Source organism: Ovis aries, chromosome 18 (genome assembly GCF_016772045.2).
Source record: "Ovis aries strain OAR_USU_Benz2616 breed Rambouillet chromosome 18, ARS-UI_Ramb_v3.0, whole genome shotgun sequence".
Classification (NCBI taxonomy): domain Eukaryota; kingdom Metazoa; phylum Chordata; class Mammalia; order Artiodactyla; family Bovidae; genus Ovis; species Ovis aries.
Window position 1 is genome coordinate 64,614,831 of NC_056071.1, and position 14,045 is coordinate 64,628,875.

Genomic DNA, 14,045 nt, shown 5'->3' on the forward strand with positions numbered 1-14,045 from the left:
ATCCTTCAAGAAGATTATACACATTTTCAACGTAAAATAACATGGTTACAGGAAATTGGGATAAATACATGGGACGCAGAATACATTGTGGCATTTATCAAGACTTCTGATGCCTATTCGACTTTTAGCAGAAAACATAATAACATCAAAACAATTGTAACACAAAATTTTAGGTGTTTTAGGAATCCATTCTTTAAGTAGGGTTTTATTCTAGAGCTTTTCTGCCAACATGCACATCGGATACGGGATGTCAGCGTCAAACGCATTATTACATCAGTGACACCGTCTGCACTGGCATCTGCTTGCTTTGTGATACATAAAATGTTTATGATTTAAACTCCTCTTTACAACTTACCTCCCTCTACTTCTTTTGTGACCCTCCATCTATGATTTGTACTGAGGGAACAGAACATTGTTGGTGTAACAAATGTTGGCCTCGCACTCCAACTCCGCGAAGTCTATTAGAATGTTTATCACTTGAGAAACTCTCTTACTCTAATGCAATATGCTAAGAAACCCAAGGATAAAAGGGTGACGGTTTAATCCGCGTGCCTGCTTTACAATTGAGACCTACTACAGCATATCCTGGAGTAAACCATTCTGCAGATTCCACTTGAGCCTGATAAAAAAATCAAGTCTCCCATTTTCTGGAGAGCTCTTAATAAACTTCGGCGCAAGAGAAGGGAATCTTGCTTCGATTCAGTATCTGGTTCCACAAGTCATTTCCCCGACCCGGCCCGACCCCTCCCCTTTTCTCCAAACACCTGTTGGAGATACACTCAAGAAACAAGCGCGGATACAACCTGCTTTCCTGAAATTAGCCAATGCTCACCACAGATAGGTATGCAGATATTTGACTAGCAAACACAGATGCTACATATCTGTATGTCCTCTCCCCGCCAATCCGTTTAAAAAAAGGGGAAAAAAATAAATAAAGATGAAGCGGCAAGCTGAGGTCCTTCAGTACCTTGTCGGAAACGGACTCTGGGAAGCGCAGAGGGGCTTCCCGACTCGCGCATCCAGACGGTCGCGCGGGGCAGCCTAGCGGAGGCTCAGGACAGGGGGGCCCGCCCCCTGCCAGCCTCGGGGCTCCCCCGCGCCCTCCCCTGGCTCAGAACACTGAGGCTTCCGCGCTTGTTCGCGGCGCCCCACGCGCCGACCGCGACTTGCCGGCTGCCGAAGAGGCTCCCTCCTCAGCCCCTAAAGGTCTCGGGACCTCTCAGGGCAGGGCCCGAGGCAACTGAGGAGGCCGTCCCGAGTTTCCCTCCGCGCCGCCGACCGCAGCCCGGGCGCGGCTTCCGCTAGCCGGTTCAGTCCAGCCAGCCCGTCCGCCCCTCCACCCGCTCGTCGACCCCCGCACGCCCCGCACCAGAACACCTGCGCGGCTCCGAGGTCGCGCGGAGGCGGGGGGAGGAGCCTGCGGACGCCCCGTCGCGTGGAGCGCGCCAGGTGAGCACGCCTGCGCAGTCGGGCCGTAAACAAGCCCGCCCCTTCTCCTCGCCGGCCTCCGCGGGGCCAGCTCGCGGGTGGGAGGGGCCAGAAGGAAGGGGCGGGGGCGTGGGGGGAGGGAGGGAAGAGCGAGAGCCCCGGGACGGCGCCTGCGCAGTGGGCGTGATCCGGGCACTTAGGGCAGGATGAACGCTGCTTTCCAAGATGGCGACGGAGGGAGGAGGGAAGGAGATGAACGAGATTAAGACCCAATTCACCACCCGGGAAGGTCTGTACAAGCTGCTGCCGCACTCGGAGTACAGCCGGCCCAACCGGGTGCCCTTCAACTCGCAGGGCTCTAACCCTGTCCGCGTCTCCTTCGTAAACCTCAACGACCAGTCTGGCAACGGCGACCGCCTCTGCTTCAATGTGGGCCGGGAGCTCTACTTCTATATCTACAAGGGGGTCCGCAAGGTACCGACCGGGGCGCCGGCGGGACTTGGCCCCGGCGTGGGCAGAGGCCGGGGGCAGGGCGGTGACAGCGGGGGGCCGGGGTGGCCGCCGCTCTCACTTTGGAGTGGGCCGGTAACTCCACCGGAGTGCTCCTGAGGAAGGGGGGATTCGGGAGGAGGAGGGCGGCGGGGGCGGTGGCGAGGGGCCGCGGGGTGCGGGGCTCGGCCCGGGAGGCCCCCGGGAGCGTGTGGGGCCGGCTGCCGCCCCTCCGGCAGGGTCTGTCAGGTTTTGACACGGCCGGGGAGCCGGGCCTGCGAGTCCCCGGAAGAGGTGGGGTGGCCGTCTGGTCGCGGCTCGGGCCGCCTCGCCTCCCGGGGAGGGTTGCGAGTCCGGCTCTGAGTGAGAGACCAGGGGCGCCTGGGCGCAGGTCTGTAAGGCGGAACCCGGCCGGGAGGCGGAGGACTCGGTCAGAAATGGACCGGCTCGGCACCAAGGGCCGCCTCACCTGCTGCCGCACCGCCACTCACTAGGAGCCTCTTCGGCTGTTAACACTTGGCCGTTTCCAAAAAAAAGAAAAATCATCCGAGGGAGGCCGGCTGTCACTTGTCTCCGCGGAGGGAACCTTCCTCCTGAGAGATTGTTAAGGTAGGGCTCATCTTGTCCCTTACAGTATGGAAAGGGCTGAGGACCACACTTGGGAGTGGAGGAGATGTTTTCAGTGAACTGAGCTGGTTCCTAGGGATGCTGTATGAGCGTGCCCAGATCCATCCTCGTCCAACAAGTCAGACTGTATGTGCCTAGCAAGGGAGGGTATGCCTTAAAAGCTGCTTCACAAGAACCATTATTCTGGGCGGGCGATTTTAACAGTAATTCTCGCAAGCATGTAATCATCCTCTTAAAGTATCTCTTTGAAAGAAGCAACTTATTAGAACTTTTCTTTCATTGGCTACATAACTGTGTTCTCATTGAGAACTGCTTACTTTCGAGATACGCCATCTGGGAGTTGACTCTTGGAAAAATGAGGAAATTAATGCCCCTGCCGTCCCCGCCAGCACCTGGGCGTGGGAAAAGGTGTTAACAGATTAATTTATAAATGGTCAGTTAGTGTGAAAATAAATTGTATGTATTGAAGGGTGAACGTTTCCCCGGATATACTGTATCCAGAAGCAGTGGGTTTTTGCTTGGTTACAAGATCTAGGAATGTGGCAGTGGTATCTCGGTGGAGCAGGTTGTCTCATTTGTTCCAGGTGAGCCTGCCTGTTAGTGTTTGCGCTAAGTGTACTTCTGTGTTTGAGGTATCCTGTTATAAATTACTGGAGGTAAATCGCTTGACTTTGTTCTCTTGTAGAATTGGAGAAGTCTGAAGTAGTTAGTAGTCTAGGAGTTGAAGTTTTTAGTCCTGCCCTCAACTTTGTCACTGACTTGTTGGGTGACCTTTGACGAGTTACTTAACTTCCATCTGCAGCTCTTTAAAAGAGTATTTCAGTACAGCTGTTGTGATTTTTAGTGTTATGACTATAATGAACTTTAAAGGCCCGAAACATTCAGTAGATGTAAAATACAGTTCAAATAAGTGTCAAGAGCATCTGTCAAACAGGAGCGTTTATCTTAACATTGATGCAGTGACTGAAAGGATCAGCTTTTTCTCTGAAAATAAGTTTAGAATTTTAAGTTATTAAATTGATTTACAAAAAATTTTTTAAGTGCCTAAAAGCTAAATATATTAAGTTACTAGTGTAGACATTACCTTAAAAAATTTTTTTTTTCTTTTAAAGTATACTATTTCTGAAGCATTCTAGTGGCAAGCTGTATCTGTACCTGGTAGCTCTGGTTTGCATCATAAAAATAGGTCTCTTGCCTGGAAGTATCATAATGGTGCCTACTTGTAGTCCTGCTCAATGAAGGATGAATTAGGAGATCTTTTCAAAACTACACAAAAAATTATTTTAAACAAGACAAATCTTAAACATGTAAATTTGCCTTCAGCTGTGTAATTTACTTGAGCACATTAACTTTTCTGTAAAATTTCATTTTCATGTGGTAATATCTTATAGATACATTTGCATTATATGTTGGACATTTAAGCTCTTTTCTGGCCACTGTAATTTTTTTTAAAAAGCATGTCCATGAATGAGTTTGCATTTATTTTTATTTCTGAGTATAAGTGATTGTTTTTATGACTCTGTTTCTGATTTTAAAATATGGCAGATTCTTTTCCTTAATTAAAAACCTTAATTAAAGGTGGATTAAACCTTAATTTAAAAACTTCAGATTTTACTTTTTGGGGTTAGGAGTTATAAATCTGTTTTTGACATTTCGTTGTTTTGACTCTTTAAAAATTTTTTCTTTGGGGCATATAAAGTTTTACAACAGTTAATCAGATCATTTACATAATTTAGAAGATTTAAATTGGATGAATACATTCAACTTAAATCTGACTGGATCTTTTATGTTATTAAAGTATAGTTGGTTTATAGTATAATATTAGTTTCAGGTGTAAGGCGTAGTGATTCAGTATTTTTACAGATGATGCTCCATTAAAAGTATAAGATAATGGCTGTAATTCCCTGTGCCATACAGTATATTCTTGTTTCCTGTTTATTTTATGCATCGTTTGTATCTCTCATCCTGTACCCATAACTCGCTCCTTCCACCTTCCCTCTTCCCTTTGGTAACTGCTAGTTTGTTTTATCTGTGAGTCTGTTTATGTTTTACATAGATGTTTGTTTGTATTATTTTTTAGATTCCACATATAATATGTGATGTCATACAACATTTGTCTCTTTCTGACTTACGTCAACAAGTGTAATATTCCCTAGGTCCATGCACACTGCTGCAAAACTGGGTCTTTTAAAAACCTTAAATTGTGAACTCTGTACTGTCATTCCTGAAAGCAGGGGTGGAGTCCTGGAGAGAGAGAGTAGATGAGGAGGTAGTCAAAGACCTAAGCTGAGGAGTGTGATCTTGGCCTCTTGAAAACACAGGTCAGTTGCTAGAGCTGAAAGGGACCTTCAGTTTATGGAGTCTCACCCCTTTGGAGAAAGCCAAGGCTAGAGAGGATGTGCAAACTGTGAATCAGTTTTTTTTCTTGAGGTAAAGAATTCATGACAAAGAAGCACAACTGAATCTAAGCAGCTGTCTCAGTGAGAAGAGACCAATCTAGCTTTTTGGTTGCACAGATAACCGTATACTTCAAGCTTTTCAGAATTTACCCCAGCATTTTGCCCTGTGTAAGCTTATTGAATCTTGCAATCCTGTTAGGTAAATGAAGCGTCATTTCTTTTTGGAACCAAAGTTCCGAGTAGGGTTTCTTGTGTGAAAACATCTAGTTTTATAAATTTATTTTGTTGAACTAAAAATAATATGGACACTGATTTAATACTGAGGGTAAACTCATTGTTTCAGCAAAGATTTAAGCGACTACTATGATGATAATTCTACTCGGCACGGTAATGTGGGATACCCAAAGACAAGTGAGACCCTACCCTTCTCCCCAAGAATTTTCAGCTACTAGCTTTCTTTATGGCATTCTTTGGTTTCTTTTTTTAAAAAAGAGGTTTTAGGATACAGATGCCAAGGTACTGGGCTTGTTGTACCAACTCTGATTTTATGGAGATCTGTTTTAGCATAAATGAGAATGCCACCACTCAGATCCCTACTTAAGCATCACTTCTCAGCATATCCTTCTTTGAATTCCCAGTCTAGATCAGTTTTCCCCATCATATGTTTTTATAGCATCCTATACTTTGTCTTTCTAGAACTTTTCTCAATTTGTAATTCTCTATCTCTTCTAGAAACAAAGCTCTCTTAGAATAGGATGTCTTTCTGTTTTCTCTGCCGTCCTACATGAAGTAGACCCCTGCAGTTAAATTTGTTGAGTGAATGACTGGGAAAAGTGTCCATGTCCATCTATGTCCTACTTTAAAAAGATCTTTAGTGACTTCCCTAGTAGTCAAGTGGTTAAGAATATGCCTGGCAATGCAGGGGCCCTGGGTTCAATCCCTGGTCCAGGAACTAAGATCCCACATGAACTGGAGCAACTTAGCCTTCGTGCCACAACTAGAGAGAAGCCCATGCACAGCAACAGAGGATCCTGCGTGTGGCAGCTAAGACCTGATGCAGCCGCATACATTAGTTTAAAGAAAGATCTTTAGGTGCTGGAAGATGTATTCAGTTTCAGGCCCCAAATTACCAGGTATCTTTAGTAGCTCATATCTTTTAAAAGACATTTTTATTTTATTTTTTTCAATTTAAAAAAAAAAACAAAACTTTTTTTTTTTTTTGCTGGACTACACAGCTTACAGATTCTTAGTTTCCTGATCAGGGATTGAACTCAGGTTTCCGGCAGTGAAAGAGCCGAGTCCTAACCACTGGACTGCCCAGGGATTCCCAAAAGACATTTTATTTTATTAAAAGCTGAAAGTACTTTTTCATATTTCTTTTTATTTATTGTTTATTTGGCTGCACCGGTTTTAGTTGCAACAGACTGGGTCTTCCATCTTCACCGTGGCGTGTCGCAACCTGTGAGCTCTCAGTTGCAGCCCGTGGGATCTAGTTCCCTGATGAGGGATCACATCTCGGGCCCCCTACATTGAGAGCTACCAGTCTTAGCCACTGGGCCACCAAGGAAGTCCCCTCAAAAGATGTAAATGTAAATTATTGTTAGTTGGTAACAAATTTATCTCTCTCTAACTGGGAAATTATGTAGCAAGAGTAAAGTGGTGGAAATCGGCCAAATGGTGTAGGTTACTTTTGATTTGCTTCTGTCAAACCATGTTACCTACCAGACCTATGTGCTGTCAGACAACTTTTCAAATTTTTAACAAATATTTCATTGAAGCATAATTGATTTGCAGTGTTGTATTAGTTTCTGGTCGGAGAAGCCAACGGCACCCCACTCCAGTACTCTTGCCTGGAAAATCCCATGGACAGAGGAGCCTGGTGGGCTGCAGTCCATGGAATCACTAAGAGTTGGACACGACTGAGCGACTTCACTTTCACTTTTCCCTTTCATCCATTGGAGAAGGAAATGGCAACCCACTCCAGTGTTCTTGCCTGGGGAATCCCAGGGACAGGGGAGCCTGATGGGCTGCCGTCTGTGGGGTCGCACAGGGTAGGACACGACTGAAGCGAGTCAGCAGCATTAGTTTCTGGTATACAGCAAAGTGATTCAGTTATACATTTATGTCTATATACTTTTTCATATCCTTTTCCATTATGGCTTATTATAGGCTATTGAATCTAGTTCTCTGTGGAGGACCTTGTTTATCCTAATTTATGCCTTCCCAACCCCCCCTGTAAAATATTGGTTTGTTTATGGTTGCTCTGGGCCTCTGTTGCTGTGCACGGACTTTCTCTAATTGCTTTAAGCAAGGCTGCTTTCTAGCTGTGGTGCTCTGGCTTCTTCTCCTCCTCCTCTTTTCGCAGAGCGCGGGCTTTAGTACTTGCGGCTTGGAGGCTTACAGTGTGGGGGCAATCTTCCCAGACCAGGGATGAACCCACATCTCTGCCCTGCATTGGCAGGCAGATTCTTAACCACTGGGCCACCAAGGAAGTCCTCCTCCTTTTAAATGGAATCAAATAAGTTTTTAAAGCTATACACAGAACTACTTAATATTCAAAGCAAAGAGCCTTTACATTTTGCCCGCCATCTTAAGATTCTGGGCCATAGATGTACTGTCCAGAGGTTGAAACAATTCTTACAAGAGATGAAAAGTAGAATTAGATGGTGTCCAAGGCCTTTTCAGTAAAGAATCTGCCTGCAGTTCAGGAGGCCAGGGTTCGATCCTTGGTTTGGGAAGATCCCCTGGAGAAGGAAATGGCAACCCACTCCAGTATTCTTGCCTGGAGGATTCTATGGACAGAGGAGCCTGGCGGGCTGCAGTCCATGGGGTCACAAAGAGTCGGACTAAGCGACTAACACACATACAAGGCCTTTTCAGTTCTTAAGATTGTATGATTCTGTGCTCAATGAGTTTTGAATGAAAATTTGTCTTTGTATTAGGGAAATGTCTTCCTCACTTGGATTCATTGCCTACTTTTTGAATGAGAATTGGGAGGAGTGGGATGTGTAGTGAAAGCAGGTTGAACATACAGTGATCCTGGGTCTTTATTGCTGGAAAAAGCTTGGGTACTCACCATGCTGAGATGAAGCTGGGGTCAGAAGGTCAGTTAATAATAATCGCCAAAATGTTTTTTGAGATGGAGTTATCCAGGAGAGTTATGGGTTGACTTGAGAGACAGTGAGTGTTCCGTATAGGAAATAGCAAAGTCTCTTTGTCAAAGACTGCAGGACCGCCTGCTGGTGACCGGGGCTTCAGTGTGGGAGGGTGGACTACATGCCTGTCACAGCTTTTTATCCACAGACTAGTGTTAGATACTGTGGCTTCCCTGATGGCTCAGACGGTAAAGTGGCTGCCTGCAATGTGGGGGAGACAGGTTCGATTCCTGAGTTTTAGATACTAGATTGCTCTAAAGAAGGTCATGTTCACACCCTTCTCCCCATTTGTATTTTTGCACCATTCTGCTCCCCATTTATTATTTAGAAGAGGCTTAGAAGTTCAGAATTTTTTTTATATCAAATTCACTTTGAGAAATGTTATACTTCATTTAGTAGGGCACGTATGGAATTGGATGGAAATCTTTTTTTTTCCCCATTAAGGGCCACTTAATGACTTCCGAAGTATTCATATAAAGATTAAGAATCATCTATACTGAGGGGAAAGCATGTTAGTTTGTCGCCTAAAGCAGGCTTGAGAAACTTGCGCATGATACCTTGGTTCCCTTGGCCTTGAAGAGGAGGATGGTGCTGGTACTTGGAGAGGCTTATGGGTGGATGTGAGCTGTGGGACGACGCTCCCAGAGCGTGTCAGTGAGAGCCGGGAGCTAGGGTGAGTGTCATCCTTTCAGCAGGTATTTGTGGGCACACCTCTCAGATACGTGGTGCTAGGTCTGTTTCTGTTGTTGTTCGGTCGCTAGGTCACATCAGCTCTTCGAGACCCCATGGACTGCAGCATGCCAGGCTCTCCTTTCCTCCACTCTCTCCAAGAGTTTGTTCAAACACATGTCCATCGAGTCAGTGCTGGGTGTAGACAAAGTCTATGCCCTCAAGAAACTTACATCACCTATGTGTATTATCATTGAGTTAATCATCTAGTAACTTTAAGTGTTTATTGTACTCTGGTAAAAACTTGAACAAGAATCAAAATGTAGTGGATTTTGTCGCTGACTGGCTTGGCTATAGGTCTAAAGAACCAAAGTAAATGTAAAGATTTTCATAGTCTGGTATTGTCTGAGAGACCATTTTAATTTATATCTCAGCTAGGTTAGTTTGTGCAGAAATATGAAATGTGGTCCTATTTGTTATTTAGGAGTAGACATCAAAAATAGAAATAACTTTATTTGGTAGATATTCTCAATTTTAATTTTCAGTGCATTTAAAATTGAGAGTATCAATGACAGATTATCCTCTGAACATTTGACATCTGTTTTTCATAATAGAGTTCAAGATATGTCTTGTTTTGAAAAAAATAATCCTCATTCATCAAGCGTTTTTTGCTGAATTGCTATATACAAGTTACTGCTATCTCTTGTGGGTGACGTGAAGGTAAATTAAGAAACTTGCTATCTGTACGGAGCTGGTATTTTTTCTTGATGATTGCTCGGCACACGGCGTGAGCAGTACATGAATCCGGTGGAATTTGGGGCGAGGGTGAAGTGGAGGAGTGTTTCTTAGCCTAGTGGAAGAATTCTGAGTTGGATTTCAAATAGATGATTTGTCCTGAAATGTTGTGTACAGATCACATTTTTGTAAATTCCAAAAAATAAAAAAAGTTTTTAGCCTTATATTTCTAATTTCAGAAATGCTTTGTCTTCATTTCTGATTGACCCTTAGCTGGCAGTTACTCTTACTTTTTCTATCCCTTTCCACTCACTTATTATGCTCAGACGGTAAAGTGTCTGCCTACAATGCCAAAGACCCAGGTTTGATCCCTGGGTCAGGAAGATCCCCTGGAGAAGGAAATGGCAATCCACTCCAGTGTTCTTGCCTGGAAAATCCCATTGACTGAGGAGCCTGGTAGGCTACAGTCCATGGGGTCACAAAGAGTCGGACACGACTGAGCGACTTCACCATCACCATAGTTGACTTATAGTACTTTGTTTCAGATATTCAGCAAAATGGATGTGTTACGCATGTATCCACTGTTTTTTAGATTCTTTTCCCAGATAGGCCATCACAGAGTATTGAGTAGAGTTCCCTGTGCTATATAAGAGGTCTCTAATTAGCTGTATATTTGGTAGTGTGTATATGTCAATCGCAGTCTCCTAGTTTATCCTGCCCCCCAGTCTTACCTTTCAGCATTTTTACCAACTTCACTGCTTCTCTGACAATTGGTAGTTTGTAAACTGACTAATGTTGGTTCTGTTTTGTAGTATGGAATTTTAAACAGTAGGGTAGATTGTATTAATACTAAAAACAAGTCAAATCAGCCTGTGCTACATTAAAAAAATCATATTGTTCTGCTTTGTCTTTTATTTAGTATAGTTGCTTTGCAATGTAGTCAGTCTCTTTGCTTCCCATCTGAATTCTTTGCCTGTGCTGGGCCTCTGCTGCTCTCTCTTCCTGCCGTGAGCAGGGGCTGTTCTGTGCAGTGCTCAGGCTTCTGGTTGCAGCGGCCTCTCTTCTTGCAGAGCTCAGGCTCAGCTGTGGTGCACGGGTGTAGTTGCTCCGCGGCGTGTGGAATCTTCCAGGATCAGGGAGCCAACCAGTGTCCTCGGCGTTGGCAGGCGGGTTCTTGTCCACTGGGCCACCAGAGAAGTCTTGTGCCACATTTAATCTTGTTTTGTAGCAGTAGGAGAATGTACTTGGAACTGTAGGTTTTTATGAGAAAGAAGCAAGAACCATTCATGAGGAAGGAATTTTTAAGGTTTCTATATTTTTAAATTAAGAATGGGAATATTTTTCACATATTTTCAAGTAGCCACATTGTAGTTTATCCCTGTGACATTAAGCTGTTTTTCCGTCAGTTGGTTCATAGCCAGGCTCACCGTTGCAGGGGGTGGGGTGGGGTAGGGTGGGGTGTGTGTGTGTGTGTATGTATGTGTGTTCCTGCTACAACAAAACTGGTCCAGGTGCTCATTCTCTACTTTAATTTTTGTTTCAGAGGCTCTGTCTTATCTTAATGTTTCATTTAATAAATGTTTGAGTGGTTTTGGGGGCTTTCTTGGTGGGTCCAGTGGTTAAGACTCCGAGTTTGCACTGCAGAGGATGTGGGTTTGATCTCTGGTTGGGAAACAAAGATTCCACATGCTGCATGGTGCTGTCAAAAAAAATTTTTTTTGAGTGGTTTTATGTGAGAAGCAGTATACTTGACTCTGGGAACTCAAAGATGTGTGAGTTGATCCGTGAACCCAGGAGGATTATCATCCAACCAAGGAGACAAGATATTCACACTCTTTCAAGATTCCAGTGCCTGCTCTCCATTGTTGTTGAGACTGAACCTCTGTGGTCAGGGAGCTCACAGTCCAGTAGGATGATAAATGGCTTGTTCATTCATCTAACATGTATCGGACCTGTAAGCCCAAAGACAAATAAGACGTGGTCCCTGGCCCAACATGGCCGTAACTAGGTGATGTGATTGATGAACGGATAGTGGCGAGATGCATGGTGTCTGCTGTTCTAGACAGTGTTCACTTACAGGCGCTTTTCTCTTTTACAGCTACAGTGTGAGGCCTGCAGGGTCTTAGTTCCCTGGCCAGGGATTGAACCCCAGGCCCTTGGCACTGAGGACACAGAGTCCTAACGCCTGGGCTGCCGGGGAACTCCCTGGGGCTTCTTAATCTGCTTAGAATTTAGCAGGTGTGTCAACCTAGATGGGAAGGAATGTTTTACATCTTTATTTCTAACTGAACTTGTAACTGAGTTTTACTGTGTTCTTCAGTTATGGACATGGGCAACAAATCACACAGTGACAGACCTGTGACTTTATCGCCAGTGAAAATCACAGGTGTTTGCATATCGCATATACTCATCACTTCTTGGCAATCACAGCAGTTAGTGGACCTGCTACTAGAACCCGTTATTCAGTGTGAAATAAACCTTAAAAATCCTAAGTTTGTTTACTATAGTGTTACCGTGTTAATATAACCAATTTGCCTGCTTTTGAGTCTTCGTTGCGCCGCGCAGGCTCTTTGCTGCCGCACGTGGACTTCGCCCTGGTGGTGGCGTGTGGGCTTCTCGTTGCAGTGGCTTCTCTTGTGGAGCGTGGGGTTTAGAGCTCGTGGGCTTGGGAGTTGTGGCTCACGGGCTTAGTTGCCATGGGGCGTCTGGGATCTTAGTTCCCAGATCAAGGGTTGAATCCATGTCTCCTGTGTCACAGGCAGATTCTTAACCCCTGGACCACCAGGGAAGTCCCTCCTTTATACTCTTCTGTATTAAAAACGTTACTATGAGGAGTCCATGGTACAGAAAGTTTTAAGCATCCTGATCAGATAATCTTGGCTTGCCTTCTTTAGAGTATTGTGTGTGATTAAATGTGAGGAGGTAGCTGGTGTCTTCTCTCGGGTGACACCTCGCTCCGTGAAGCGGTCTGTGTGGCGCCTCTGGCGGGTGGTGTTTGCTCAGCTGCTGAGTCCAGGAGCCTGTGTCGGCGGGTCTGTGTGCTGCGTTTCCTCGTCCTCGTGGTTCTCGGCCCTCGCTGCCCTAGATGGAGGGAGAGGCGCAGCACTGCCCCACGAGGTGGGCTGCGTTTCTGTTGGATCCTGGAGCAGATGGTTACAGTGTGATATTTCCTTGTCTCAAGTGCAGTGGGAACTTAGGTCTTAACAGGTTACATTTGAACTGAATTCGGATGGGTGGGCGGGCAGAAGACGGAGAGGATTCTGAACGAGGGACCTGGGAGCCCAGTGCCTAAGGATGTGGCATTTGATGGCTCCTCCTGAAAGTGCTGAGCAGCTCCTGAGGGTTGAAGCTTGTGCAGGTCTTGGGAGGACAGGATTATCTTCCTTAGTGAGTGACAGTTTAAATGTTGGATATATCCTAGCTTCTAGAACTTTCAGTATGATTTTTTGAAAGTTGTTTTTTTTTTTAATTTTACTGTATTTTCATTCTTTTGATACTGCCTCTGCAGGAATGATTAGTCCTGTTTTAGTTAGTCCTTACAGTTCCTGGAGTGTTATCCTCTTCCAGGACTCACGCCATCAGATTGTGTCACGCAGCCCTCATTGGACTCTCCCCACTTTGCTTCACTTCTCAGTGACTCTAACTCCTGCCGCCCTGCTGCTCTCTCCAGCACACTCCTTTCTTAAACGCTGTGACTAATAGTTCTGACCCCCTTTGCCCACACACTCTGTCCTAGCCCTGAGTAAATCCAGTTCTGCAGCAGTCGTGTTGTTATTCCCGCCATCCTGAAAAAGGAAGGGAGAACCCTTTCTGGGCCCCACCCACTCCCTGCAGGTTCTTTGTTTGGGGCAGCTTGTTGTTGTTCAGTCGCTCAGTCCTGTCCAACTCTTTGTGACCCCATGGATGGCAGCATGCCAGGCTTCCCTGTCCTTCAGTATCTCCCAGAGTTTGCTCAGATGCATGTCCATTGAGTCAGTGGTGGCATCCAACCACTTTATCATCTGTTGTCCCCTTCCCCTCCTGCCTTCAGTCTTTCCCAGCATCAGGGTCTTTTCCAGTGACTCAGCTCTTCATGTCAGGTGGCCAGAGAATTGGAGCTTCAGCTTCAGCATCAGTCCTTCTGGTGAATATTCAGGCTTGATTTCCTTTAGGATTGACTGGTTTGATCTCCTAGCAGTCCAAGGGACTCAAGAGTCTTCTCCAACACCACAGTTAAAAAGCATCAGTTCTTCAGCACTCAGCGTTCACTACGGTCCAGCTCTTACATCTGTACATGACTACTGGTAAACCATGGCTTGGACTATACTGATCTTTGTCGATGAAGTAGTGTCTCTGCTTTTAATACACTGTCTAGGTTTGTCATAGCTTTTCTTCCAAGGAGCAAGCGTCTTTTAATTTCATGGCTGCAGTAGTTTTGGAGCCCAAGAAAATAAAGTCTGTCACTGTTTCCATTGTTTTCCCAGCTATTTGCCATGAAGTGATGGGATCGGATACCATGATTTTAGTTTTTTGAATGTTGAGCTTTAAGCCAGCTTTTTCACTC

General features: G+C 45.3%; 1 protein-coding gene across 12 annotated transcripts in view; it reads left to right on the forward strand.

Moving 5' to 3' along the window:
• Positions 1-1,631: 1,631 nt before the first annotated feature.
• The window catches only part of WDR20 (WD repeat domain 20), a 66,367-nt gene continuing 53,953 nt past the window's right edge, over positions 1,632-14,045 (forward strand). For 8 of the 12 annotated variants that reach the window (XR_006056932.2, XM_027957424.3, XM_015102056.4 and 5 more), the window contains exon 1: positions 1,632-1,902. Coding sequence is in view for 7 of the 12 variants with exons in the window: in XM_027957424.3 (XP_027813225.1) it covers positions 1,654-1,902 (249 nt within the window). In the remaining 5 variants the exon portion in view is untranslated. The remainder of the gene's footprint in view (positions 1,903-14,045) is intronic. The other 4 variants (XM_042235514.2, XM_042235517.2, XM_042235515.2 and 1 more) reach the window with 2 other exon arrangements.